The 13471-nt window shown below is 41.6% G+C and overlaps 1 protein-coding gene across 1 annotated transcript in view; it reads right to left on the bottom strand.

Moving 5' to 3' along the window:
• si (sucrase-isomaltase) overlaps nucleotides 1-13471 on the bottom strand; it is an 89768-nt gene that overhangs the window by 40639 nt on the left and 35658 nt on the right. The window contains exons 17-19 of the mRNA XM_078246474.1: nucleotides 11864-12018; nucleotides 7342-7426; nucleotides 2985-3041 (exon numbers count right to left, since the gene is read on the bottom strand). Coding sequence (XP_078102600.1) covers nucleotides 2985-3041; nucleotides 7342-7426; nucleotides 11864-12018 — 297 coding nt within the window. The remainder of the gene's footprint in view (nucleotides 1-2984; nucleotides 3042-7341; nucleotides 7427-11863; nucleotides 12019-13471) is intronic.

The following is a 13471-nucleotide window of genomic DNA, read 5'->3' as shown; positions in this document are numbered from 1 at the left end:
TCTCTCTCTCTCTCTCGCTCTCTCTCTCTCTCTCTCTCTCTCCATGTCACATACTGTCTTTTTTTTACCTACTTTCTTAGTTCAGCTCCCATCCTGTCTGTTTTTGCTCCTTCATCCCTTTGTTTTTTTTCTATTATTTCATTACTTTGTAACTTGTTTTTCATGGTCATTTTCATGGTCCTCCCCCCCCGATTCCATCCTCCTACCCAGATAATCACAGGGGACCAACCAGGATAAGGGGCCGGCAGCAAGACAGCCAATCTAATCGTTCATCTGATCAGTGGCCGCTTTACATCACCACTGTGACGCCCAAATAAGGTCCCAAAGGAGCTCAACACCTCTTTTATCTCTCTGTCAGAGAGATAGCCTCTCCACTCTTTTTTCCTGTCCCCTCTTTCACTCTCTTTGTCCTTACTCTCGCTCTCGTCTTATCGCTCTCGTCTCTCAGTCTCAAACAAAGAACTCCAAGGCAAAGACTTTCATGTGACACATGTTATTTTTGTATGTGTTCATTCCACTAACATAATAATTAAAAGTGATTTTGCAACCATTTTTGTTGAGCACTACACTTTTATGTTTACAAATAATCAGGTACACCCTCCACTTCTTCGCTGACAAAATCAACATAATTTACAAATCTCTATCCCCTGTATCTGACCTCCTAGGATCTACTCCAGCACCTACCACATACCCCTCTTCTCCCCATCCCTCCTGACCTCCCGACCCCTCCTCCACACTGCCTCCTCTCCCAGTTTGACCTGGTCACCCCTCCTGAAATCTCTAAACTCATCAGCTCCTCCAAACCCACTACCTGCTCCCTTGACACCCTCCCAACTCCACTCCTGAAGTCCTGCCTCCCCGTCCTATGCCACTACCTCACTAACCTTTTCAACTCCTCATTGTCCCTTGGAACTGTCCCCTCTGCCTTTAAAACTGCCGCTGTCACCCCAATCCTTAAAAAACCTGGTCTGGATCCCTCCTCCCTCAACAACTACCGCCCAATATCCAACCTCCCCTTTCTGTCTAAAACCCTGGAACGCATAGTCGCCTCACAACTACAAACCCATCTTCATGCCAATAACCAATTTGAACCTCTCCAATCTGGTTTTTTCCCCCTCCAGAGCACAGAAACACTCTCTCCTCAAAGTCCTCAACAACCTCGTCACCTCTGCTGACACCGGTTCCCTCAACAACTTATCCTCCTCGACCTGAGTGCAGCCTTCGATACCGTGAGCCATAACATCCTGCTCACCAGACTGTACTCAGCTGGCTCCACTCCTACCTTATCAACAGATCCCACTTCATCTCTCTCCATAATCATACCTCTGCCACAGCCACAGTCACACAAGGTGTTCCCCAAGACTCCGTACTCGGCCCCTTCATCTTCATCATCTACATCCTCCCTCTTGGTCAGATACTCCGCCACTTCAACCTGGACTTCCACTGCTACGCCGATGACACCCAGATCTACCTCAGCACCAAATCCCCTCACAATCCTCCCCTCTCCCACATCAACTCCTCTCTGTCAGCTATTAAAACCTGGATGCAACACAACTTCCTCAAACTCAACAGCGATAAAACAGAATTCCTCCTCATAGGCTCCAAATCCACACTCAGCAAAATCAATAACCCCACTCTCACCATCGACGGCACCATTGTCTCCCCATCTCCCCAGGCCCGTAACCTTGGTGTGATCTTTGACTCCACCCTCTCCCTTGAGCCCCACATCCGTCATGTCATTAAAACCTTCTTCTTTCACCTCCGCAACATCACCAAAATCAGACCCTCTCTCACACCCCCCGCTGCTGAAAGACTCATTCACGCCTTCATCTCCTCCCGACTGGACTACTGCAACTCACTTCTACTCGGCATCAGCTCCACCAACATCAACCGACTCCAACTGGTCCAGAACTCAGCCGCCCGACTCATCACCCGCTCCAAATCCTGGCACCACATCACTCCAGTCCTAAAACAACTCCACTGGCTTCCTATCGCCCACCGGATCACCTACAAAATCCTGGTCCTCACCTACAAAGCCCTCCACCATCTGGGCCCCTCATACCTCACTGACCTCCTCTCCCCATACCAACCCTCACGGTCCCTCAGATCCACCTCAGCTGGTCTCCTCTGCGTCTAAAAGTCCAACCTCCACAGTTTTGGGGACAGAGCATTCTCCAGGGCAGCTCCCAGGCTCTGGAACTCCCTCCCCCAAGAGATCCGCACCTCTGAGTCCCTCACCATCTTCCAGTCTCACCTCAAGACCCATCTCTTCACCACTGCCTATCCCTAGCCCCACGCCCCTCCCCTTTTCATCTGTGCCTGAATCTTGTTTTGTTTGTTTGTTTGTCTCTATTATCTATACCCTGTAAAGCAACTTTGAGTTCGTGAAAAGCGCTATATAAATTCAATTTATTATTATTATTATTACCCATGCAAAATAATGCATTATAATACAGTAACCCTGCAATTATTCACATTTAGCCTATTTGTCATCCCATTTCCTGTTTACCATATGTATAAGGCTAATGACGTTCAGTTTCATAAGACTATCAGAGAGATGTTGATTCAACTCTATGGTATTTTTTCATGCCTTGTGGTTTTGAATCTGATTGCATTTTATTGAAAGGTGTTTTTAATATTCCATTTTCTTCATGTATGTAAATTGGGTAGGAAAAACATAAGAAACACCCACACTGTGCTGTCTAATTAAAGTATAAATCTAGTTTTCTCACAGATTACAGAGAAAACAAGAATTAATGTGATGTGCACTTAACTTGGAGAATATTCAGTTTGTCGCAGGTAAAGTTCCTTTTTTTCTCTAAAATAAAATATATCAGCAATATTTTGAGCTGGGAGATTTGAAGTGTTTGCTGTAAGTATATACATTATTTTGCATCTATAACAACTATTGATCTTTTCTTATCTGAAGAGGAAAAGGATGCTTTAGAGGAAACTGTTTTAAAGTGAGCAGAATATAGTCTTACCGTCTCATAGTCATACCACATAGCATCTGGGATATATGCCCACACCTTGTCCACACCCTGCAGAAAACAAGAACAACATATTTATTCATATGTGTGCATATTTTAACAAATCTAAACATTTGTTGTTGCTATTAAATACATTATAAAGCTCTGATTTGTAGAGTAGACATCACAAGATGACAGCTTTGTGTTCTGTGTGAAGCATGCCTGTGTTTGATTTGTGTTTGCAGCCAGTAACACCTGCTTTAGCTCACTGCACCAATCCTGATACTTTAATCTTCTTAACAGGGTTAAACACGAGGAGAGAAGCTACAATACACCACAAAGGAAGCGTGGATACTTCTTGCCGCTATAAATCACTGCAACTTAACAATAATAAAAAAAATGATAAAATATTTCCATCAAGGAGAGTTATTTCAAAACTGCCTACCATCTGATATAAAGTTTTCACAAAGCCCTTGTGACATTTTAGTCTACAGTGCTATGATGGTACAAATGATGGAAAAGACAGCATCAAGCGACGACTGATAGGTGACAGCCTTTGATAGCTTAAGGTGGTTGACAGACAGGAGCAATCAATAGAAGAGTGCCAAGCCTTTGATAGCATTGTCACTTCCCTGCTCTTTCTGGCAGGCAGAACAGAGGGAGAGAGAGAGCGAGAGATAAACACAGAGAGTGCAGCAAAAGAAAGAGCTAAACTAAACCAAATTGTGAAATACACTATGTCAGCTGTGTAGGGCAAGGCCGTCTGTCAAAGTCATCGATGGCACAAACATATCTCTTTCTCTCTCTCTCTCTCTTTCCAGCAGCATGTTCTATTGTGTGGCCCTCTGAGGCCTGTTATTAGGAACAAGAAAGAGGGTCGACAGGAAGCCAAGAACGAACAAACAGGTAAGAGAATAAGGAACAAAGGATAAACAAACAAGAATAAGAGCAAATTTGAAATTCAAAAACACATGAAACTCTATGAAGAGTAAAATATGATAAAGACATATTGCTTTAATGGCCTGCTAACTAAATTAAATGACTTAATGCCCTCTTTGGGGTCCACATTCGCAGTTTGAGGCAGATCACCTGTCAGAACCGCTACACAGCCTGTGGGATGACAGCCTGGGGAAATGGATGCTCCCGCTATACCTCGTTTTCTGGTGTCTGATTTGCTTCCGGCACATATCACTCACCACATTGACTAATGGGAAGGGACTGCAGGACTAAGCATGTCTGCTAACTGTGATTGAGAGGGACAAGTCATGAGGCCTGTATCCTCATTTAGAGTACTGAAGCTCAGTTAGCCATAAGTTAAGATTTGATCAGGTGGGCTAAAGATTCATACTGGCAGCATGATCAGATGGTAGCTGAGGTAGATGAGAGAGGCAGAGAGAGAGTGAGCGAGAGGGAAAGAGAGATGGGATGAAATGAAATGGGATCACAAGGGTGAGTTGCAGCAGCTGATTAAGATAATGCAGATGAGATAAGAGAGTCGACGTTTGATGAAAGGATGAGCTAAAAAGTAAAGTGAGTAAGGGAGCAAGGGGGGAAGCATGGATGAAGACCGGAGGGGATGGCAGAGAGCGAGACAGGAGATCTCCCCAGTTTATCACACAGATCAAGGTTAAAGCGTCGACTGATGAATGACGGAGCAAGAGCATCATTAGGGAAAGGCAGAAGCAGCCGGACAAAGTGATAAATACAAAGAGACAGAGAGATATGAGCATAATGAAAAAAGAAAAGAGAAGGTAGGATGTGAAGGGTTGTTAAAGAACAGCCTGTGACCTCACTCAAGCAACTGACACTATGTCTTCATGTTGGCCCTTCACATCCAGATGCATCTGTAACAGATAGTGGGCGCTCTGTTCTTAATGCCTGCCCTTACCCTGGCTTAAACCACAGCATCGCGGCTCAGCAGCACCCTGTCACCACAAAAGATTTCAGCCACATTGAATCTGTCATTTGGAAAGAATCCTTTTCAAGTGGCATTGCAGAGGGGTCCTCAGAGTCAATGCAGGGGGGCCTCCAAATTATTGTTTAAAAACTAAAAAGTCTTAACATGAATCCAAAATATTATTAGCAAATATAAATCCCAACTGCTAACTGGCCTCAAGGTAAGGTGGTCTCTAAGGTAGCCATCCACGGATACAGTTAATCCTAAGGATTCACTGTGACTCATGTATTTATTAAAACATGATTTAAAAAACCATGCCAACAATTATTAAGCTATTTGAATAGCTTAGTATTCTATGCACTAAAAAGGTATGTGTAAAGGCTTTAGGCCGCCCTACACGTTATTGTAGGCCCAGTTTTTTATGCAAATTAATTTTATACAATATATGTAGTAGGGGGTCCCTGATCCGTCTCTCTTTCAGTTGAGGAGTAATTGGCTTAAAAAACGTTGAAGACCCCTGTTCTCAGTGTGCCACACTGCTCTGTCAAAACAGGCCATGTTTAGTAATGAAAAAACATAAAACTTAATATGTGAGAGAAGAAAATCAGAAGTTACAGTTAGTCTCACAACTTTTATAAAATGTGTAGTTTCTAAACCCTTACATGGGTAGATTTAGGTTACATTATCACCCTGAAGTGTAAGATACTTAATGTCAATATTTCACATTGCTCAAAACCACCTTGACACTAGTTTTCAATGGGTAACCCGTTGCCCATTGTGACTGTATTGGCTGTATTTTTCCATTAATGTTGCATTTCTATCAGATACAGATTTTTGTTCTTGCTACCTTGGACCTATTTGGTATTTTTCTGCCTGCCATGAACTTCAGTATGCAGAAGTAGGAGGGGAGGTTATGTGGGATCTTGTAAGTATTGATTGTCAGTATTGATCAAGCAGCATGGTGTATTTGTGGTGTTTTGCTCAGATTTGGTTTAACCTAAATTCTGGGCACATGAACAAATGTTACTCAAAAGCCGGCAAACTCTGTTTGTGGATATGTTGGCCAAATTGATTTGAAATTTGAACTCCCTCAAGCAGAGAAAAAACATAACTTGTATTTTTCATTTCAACTGTACAGTATACTGCACATGTGGCTGTGTTGTGAATGACGGGTTTCAAACATAGAGTTGTCGGAATGTGCCACGATGCATTAAGTGAGAATTGTCTGGCCGAATGCATTTGCATCTGTACATGTCAGTGACTGGCTATTAGACGCTCCCTTATAACCAAACTGTCCCTGCAGCTGCTTACAGTGTCACCCAAAGAGCTCCCACATGACATCAACATGGTAAGAAAACTATTTTTAATTAAGTTTATTTAATGCACTGTGAATTAATTCATGATATTTCTGCACTGTTACAAGCAATGTCATAATTTGGCTCCTTGGAGATACGTTTCTATTGCAGACATTTCCCTCCATTCAATTATCAGGGCACTTTGATGATGCAGAGCACATTGCTTTAAAAGAGACAGAAAACAAGTGATTGGTCATAATTGACACCAACCCCTAACCCACCACTGATAATATATTTCTTTTAATCCTATCCTGTTTACAACTGCACTACAGTTCAGCTGTGCCTCTGGTCTTAAACAGACTTTGCAAAAATAACAACATAGCATATAGCCTATCCTTGTCCCTACTTAGGACTGCTCAAACCCTGGCTTAGGCATTGCAAGCATAAACCCTCCACTTCTTGTATTAGAAACTTTTATCACAATCACACGACTGAAGTTACTTTATCCCCGGCCCCACTATGAATCCAATTGCTTTCCACTATTCTGTAATTCACAAGAGGCCATGCTAAATTGCTTATTAATCAGGCCACTTTGACATGACCGCAATTGCTGTGTATGCACGCATACACATGCACGTACAGACAGGCACACAGACATATGCATATTCGTCACACACACACACACACACACACACTGAGACAAACATGCACAAACACACATATTCACACTTCCATCAACACTTCTAATCTCCTAGTAATGAGGTCAGTGCTCTCATTAGAGCTGAGAGAAAAGAGGGAGGATATGAAAGAGAGAAGAAAGAGGGATGAGATGAGGGGAGGGCAACAAAGAAAATCCCATGTCATGTTTTCCCAGTGGAGGTCAGTGTGTGTGTGTGTGTGTGTGTGTGTGTGTGTGTGTGTGTGTGTGTGAGTGAGTAACTGATCATCTCATCTGCATAATCTGCAAGACACTTTTCTCTATGTACTACATGTACAAATCTATATGTACTGTATGATAGTTTCTGCGTCTAGATACGATACGGTACATGCAAGTAGATTTTGATTCAGCGCAGGTACTTGAAGGACCAAATCATGTTCATATACAGTATGTAGGCCTACAGTATGTGTTATGTGTGTATTCTGGGACGTTGAGTTTTTTGTGTTGTGTGTGTTGGCTGACCGGGTCTAGTACAGGTGTGATGAGCAGGTGTTTTCCCCACAGGAACTGGCGGTCCACTGTCCAGGTTGCGTTGTCAGAGTAGAACCTGGATGTGACAAAGAAGAGTATAGAATCAATTAGGTATCTTTGTCATTATGCTCTGGCTAACAAAAACATATTTTAGACTACATTCATTGTGTAAATGCACCATGACTCTCATTCAGTAAATAGCTGTCTATATATTGCATGCTGCTTTATTACAACCTTTGGAGCAATGTATGTTAACTTTGTTAACATTATATTACCACTATGTCCAACCTCATCAGTCGTTATTCAATATTCAAATTCAACAAAATTGAAAGAAAAACAAAATCAAACACATTGTAGTCCTCTTAAAATTCCCACTAAAGTTTACAACCTATTATTTGGATGCAGGGATGTTGACCCAGCTTATTATATCACCACATAATTCTGACAGTCACAAAGTTTCCATATCTGGACAATTTAAACACGTAAAATGCCTCATGGCCCTCACAGGGAAGTGTGAATTACTTCTGGCATCACCTTTAAGAAATATAAAAATAATTATAATAGCCTACACGGAAAATGTTTTTCATTAGTCAAATAAAATTCTCCATTCCAAAGTGCAATGCTAAATAAAGCATGAAGTGAGTTTGGTTTGGGGTTCCCTGGTAGCTCACCAGGTAGAGCGTGCACCCTATGTACCAAGGGTTCAGTCCTTAACGCAGTGGCCCGGGTTCGAGTCCAACCCAAGGCCCTTTGCTGCATGTCATCTCTCTCTCTACCCCCTTTTCCTGTCTTCATCTGCCTATCAAATAAAGGCCAAAAAAATTATCTTTAAAAGTGACTTCGGTTCATGTAGAGAACTGAACTAAACTGAAGTCCCGCTTGTATTGGCTGACTGGCATCAGCTGTTTGTAGTATGCGCTACAATGATTGGTTCATCTCTAGCTCTGTTACTAGTAACGTCCAATCATATTCATGCAGGTGTAGAGCGCGGCCATTACAACCTGGTACTCTGCTAATTATGCTCATGTAAAAGCTGTTTGCTGTACACAGCTGACCGCACACAGTCTGTGCTTCTCTTTTTTGATGACTTTCTTTAAAGGAGTAACGTTAATATAATCGCGTTTTCTGCTGCTGCTGTCGGGGCGTGGTCAGCTGGTTGTCAAACAGCTGGCACTACGGTGGCCGACAGGGGCAATCGCCCTGCAACTTAAGAAAACACATACGAATAGACAAAACACAAGCAAATTAAGAAAACAACTTCATTAATTTGACAACACATATGCAGCATTCAGCAAACGCGCTGCAAATACACACAACACAACCAAATACATAAACGCACTGCAAATAAAAAACGTTGCAAAAAGAAAAGCACACAAACCCCAAAAACAAATGCAACAAAAAACGCAGCATCCAGATTACACAACGGAAGTTCTCCAGGCCTCTAGAGGGAGCAGCTAGTGGAACAGCTTGATTTTCGACCCCATGGGGAGGGAGAGAAAGAGAGAGAGAGAGAGCGAGAGAGAGAGAGCCGGGACACGTTCAACGGTGTGCAACGGTGAGATCATAGACTGTAAATATTAAGTCTATGTTTGAGATATGTTTTCTCTCGTTTGGTGGGTGTGTCTCGGCTCAGGTCACAGGTGATACTCAATCAGCAGAGACGTCTGTAAACTCGTGGTGATAAAACATTTAAAATTGCATCAGCGTTTAATGTTGACGTTTGTTTAAGCCATATTACATGAGAGGGTTTAATTTCGAGGTCCGAAATTACTGAAGTAAGCTATATAAGCTATATATTCATATTGTGGAGCAATTTGCTCTTGAAATACAAAAAACTAAAAACAGACAGGATTTCTAGTCCCTCCCTGTTTAGTAAACCACACAATTTACCGTGGGATTTATCAATCTGAATAAATCCCGCCCGCACATAAACACAAAACTGCTTTGCTTGCTCCATCGTGTTGTTAGTAAGACATCTGCTGAAAAAGTTATTGTAATCATTAGCATGATTGCCGTACTGTTTAGTTCACAAACATCCAACACACCAAAGTACAAAGACATAGCGGACCAGACGCAAGCTTTTGTTTTGAAAAATTGAAGCTCGGGGCGGCACCAGCCGGGAGGGCATGAGACGGGAGCCTAGACTTTATATTAATTAGGGCTGCAACTAACGATTATTTTAATAATCGATTAATCTGTCGATTAGTTTTTCAATTAATCGATGAATCAGATAAAAAAACAAAAAACAAAAAAACATTAATTTACATCAACTCAATACATACTTACATACATACTTGTTTTAGTTAATAGTTGTGTAAAGGTAAGTAACCCAAAGAGCAGATACAGACAACACACACACACACACACACACACACACACAAAATGAAATTAAAAAGTACAACACACACAAATATATTTGTCAACAATAACTGATATGGGACAAAGCACAGAATATATACATGACAATAGATTGAAAAATTAATGGGCCAAAAAAAGGCGAGTGAATAAAAATGTTTCTTTAGTCTTGCAAATTACACCACCCCTGCTTTACTGCTGTTATTAACGAGCTAACGCTAGCTTGTCAAGCTGGATAACAAGTAAACACCACACCAGCTCCAGAAGAGCTACTGGAGGGACGTTACGTTCCTCACTTCAAAACAGAACAAAAGTAGGATTCTGTAGTGACTTTACCCTGCTGTTGAACTCCCTTAGTCCTCATCAAGGACTCCAACATGTTTACGTTTTAGGTGCTGAATCATCACCGTGGTGCGCCTGTGCCATGCCATGTCACTTGTGCTTATCTTGCAATTAACACGTTTTCGATTTATTTAGTGTGAAATGCTCCCACACCTTGGATGACTTAGGTCGTACTGATTTCTCTGCCTCCGCCGTGTGTTTCAGAACAACGTTACGGGTCTCTCCGGTCTCTCTCCGGTCTCTCTCCGTATTTCAAAATTTTAGTTTGAATCTATTGATACGTGTTCACAGGGACGTTTTTCTCGTGGTGGCCAGCACGAAATACCCTACAGCTGGGCTGCATATTTCCTCTACACCTGCTCTGCTCTTTTTTCTTTTCTTTGCTCTGCCCTGCTCTGCTCTGCGCTCAACTCAATTTATTTTTTTTATCTCCGCGACTGAGGCATATTGATACAACGAATCGATAATGACATTCGTTGCCAACTTTTTTAATAATTGAATTTTATCGATTTTATTGATTCGTTGTTGCAGCCCTAATATTAATAATATATTATATTAGGTTATGTTATTAATAATAATAATAATAATAACAATAATATGAATTTGATATACAGTCTATGGACGGGAGGGCATGAGACAGGAGTTCTCGTTTTACTATGTAGCCATACCCGACTGGAGAACTTCCGTTGTGTAATCTGGATGCTGTGTTTTTTGTTGCATTTGTTTTCGGGGTTTGTGTGCTTTTCTTTTTGCATCGTTTTTTATTTGCAGCGCGTTTGTGTATTTGGTTGTGTTGTGTGCATTTGCAGCGCTTTTGCTGAATGCTGCGCATGTGTTGTCAAATTAATGAAGTTGTTTTCTTAATTTGCTTGTGTTTTGTCTATTTGCATGTGCAGGGCGATTGCCCCTGTCGGCCACCGTATGGCACAGATGCCAGAAAAAAAGCTGAGTTTCCCTGTGTTTATGGCTGCATTGTGGTTGGCTATTTCTGGGTTCAGCTTTGCTGATCTGCTGTTGCTGTTCAAGATTCAATTTGTTATGTGCATGAATTATTGGCATTTAGCATCTGCATGCTTGTAGGTAGGCCTATGTGATGTGCTGCTGGCTGTTTGCAATCTGCTATGATGCTAAATATGTGCACATTCATTTGAAATCTCTGTGTATGCATTTGTGTAGGCTACTCATTTGCATTGGTATTAACCAAAATATGAAGTTCATGTAGTAGTTGAGTTGAAGTCTTGTGGTGTTGTCTGGCAAGTGCTTGCCTTGGTGTTAATGTCCAAAATGATGATTTGAAGTAGCCTATGCTTCTGTATGGGCTGAATTGGTTTTGGGCATATTTTCCCCTTGGCAGTTTCAATGTGTTTTTACCGTATGCATAGGCTACTAAAAAATATCACTAGATAATACTTTACTCAAACCTTGGTTTATGGTCATTTGTGTGTGTCATAATGGCATATAAAGCTAAACTCCTGCTTATTGCTAATGTGGTTTGTGTGGATGAGGCCTGGCTTTCCACAATCTTTGCTGCCACAGCTACATGTACCTCCACCACTTCCTGTAGTACTGTAGATTGTTGATGTAACTAAGATTGCTGTCCACATACAGTATGTGTTTTATTGAGGGGGATTAGCTCTCTCTGCTGACTCCTTGTTGCTGCTCTGATTCTGTGACAGCTCCCTCAAAAAACAGAGCTTTTACCACCAAACCTAACTGTATGACCATTTGCTATAAATGGCCAATTTCTTGACGCAAGTGTCTCTGCCTCAACTGACATTATGAGGACACTATACTCACAATATTTTGAATGACTTACTCATGCATGACAGGACGTATAACAGTCTCCCCTGTGGTGTGGGCTTTGTAGAAGAGTGTGTAGAGGTAAGGAAGAAGTGTGTAACGTATCCTCAGGTAATGTTTAGAGCTCTCCACCAGCATTGAGTTGAGGCCAAAGACAGCTGGATCCTGGGGCTGTAGACAGAAAGATGGGTTTGATGAATGAGAGAGAAGAAGGGTGGATGGAAAATATAGAAGAGACCTTGTTTGAATGAAGCAAATGGAGACATACAAACTTGAAGTGAGAGGAAAGAAAGGTGTGATGTCGAGGAGGGGAATACAAACAAGAAACAATTTTTCTCTTTACATTACCAATTTATTCATGATGAATACATGGACATTAACCTTAATTGTAAATATTAAAATGGAAATTAACTTTACTTATGACAAATCTGAAACCAGTTTGCCAAGAGAATGAGCAAAAGAGAACTTGAGAGAAATAAATAAAGGGGGTTGGGGAGAGTATGTGAGAAGTATGATTTAATTCATATGATAGTGGAGAGTGAGAGGGTGATTAGCTGCTTACAGGCCGTGCTCCTCTCATCTGGCTAATCATTTATGCCCTCAGCACCTCTGAGAGTGTGATGAAGATTGTGTGTGTGTATGTGTGTGTGTGTGTGTGTGTGTGTGTGTGTGTTTGGACTGGCCTGCATGGCCATGATTAGGGCAAAGCAAAGGTCACACGTTAGCTGTCTCGTTTAGTGGAAATTGTACTTCAGATTCATCATCATCATGTCCCTTTCCTCAAGCAAATACACCCCCTCCCCTTACAACAAGTCTTACTCACCCATCACCCCCCTCCCCACAAAGCATTACCTCAACACCGTGCTATTTTTGCAGCAGTGATGATGAGCATGGAAATGTCACATGAAGAATGTTGCGAGAGCATCAATTTTCACGCTATTCAATGCTGCAGACAGACTTTTCTCGACCGTGTTATTTGTGTTCATCTACAATAATAGCTCGGTATGTAGCATCAATATAAACACAGTTGTATGCTCAGTGGGTGCTTTTCTCTCTCTGTGACATTTGATTTGACATTTACATTTATAGTGTGCTTGTTGAAGATAAACACAAATATCTCTCTAACCTCATTATGGTCATTATCATTAGTAGTACTATTAGAACTTTTATTAGAATTGTTGAGAGTTGTCTTTGTGAATCTGGGCTGCTTTGGCCCAGAAAACGTTTTAAAGATACAGTACCTAACCTTAGCTAATTGACCATTTGCCAAACCCCTCCCCTCACCAGTGATTGTCATCTCATAGTTAAGCAACCATACATAGACAGGCAGGCCTCTGCATTATAAAGCAGCATGAATGGGGTTGTAGTAAAAGTGATACTACGTATACACAAGTTTGGATGGTGTTTTTTTTACTGTACCATCTCCAAAACCAAAAATACCAAAACTGAAATGGATGGATTACACAGTGTGTATGTCGGCTCCAACGTTAGCTACAAACGTGAGCATGTCTGGCTAGCAAGCCTACTAACTACAGAAGTAACCCAGCACTACTTTGACAGACAGGGACATTTCACACTACATTATTTTGTGGAGTTTCATGTTGCGTTAAAGACATTGGTTAGT

This window comes from Sander vitreus, chromosome 3 (assembly GCF_031162955.1).
Source record: "Sander vitreus isolate 19-12246 chromosome 3, sanVit1, whole genome shotgun sequence".
NCBI classification, from domain to species: domain Eukaryota; kingdom Metazoa; phylum Chordata; class Actinopteri; order Perciformes; family Percidae; genus Sander; species Sander vitreus.
The sequence above is the reverse complement of the archived record's forward strand: the minus strand, read 5'-3'. Positions and strand labels throughout refer to the sequence as shown.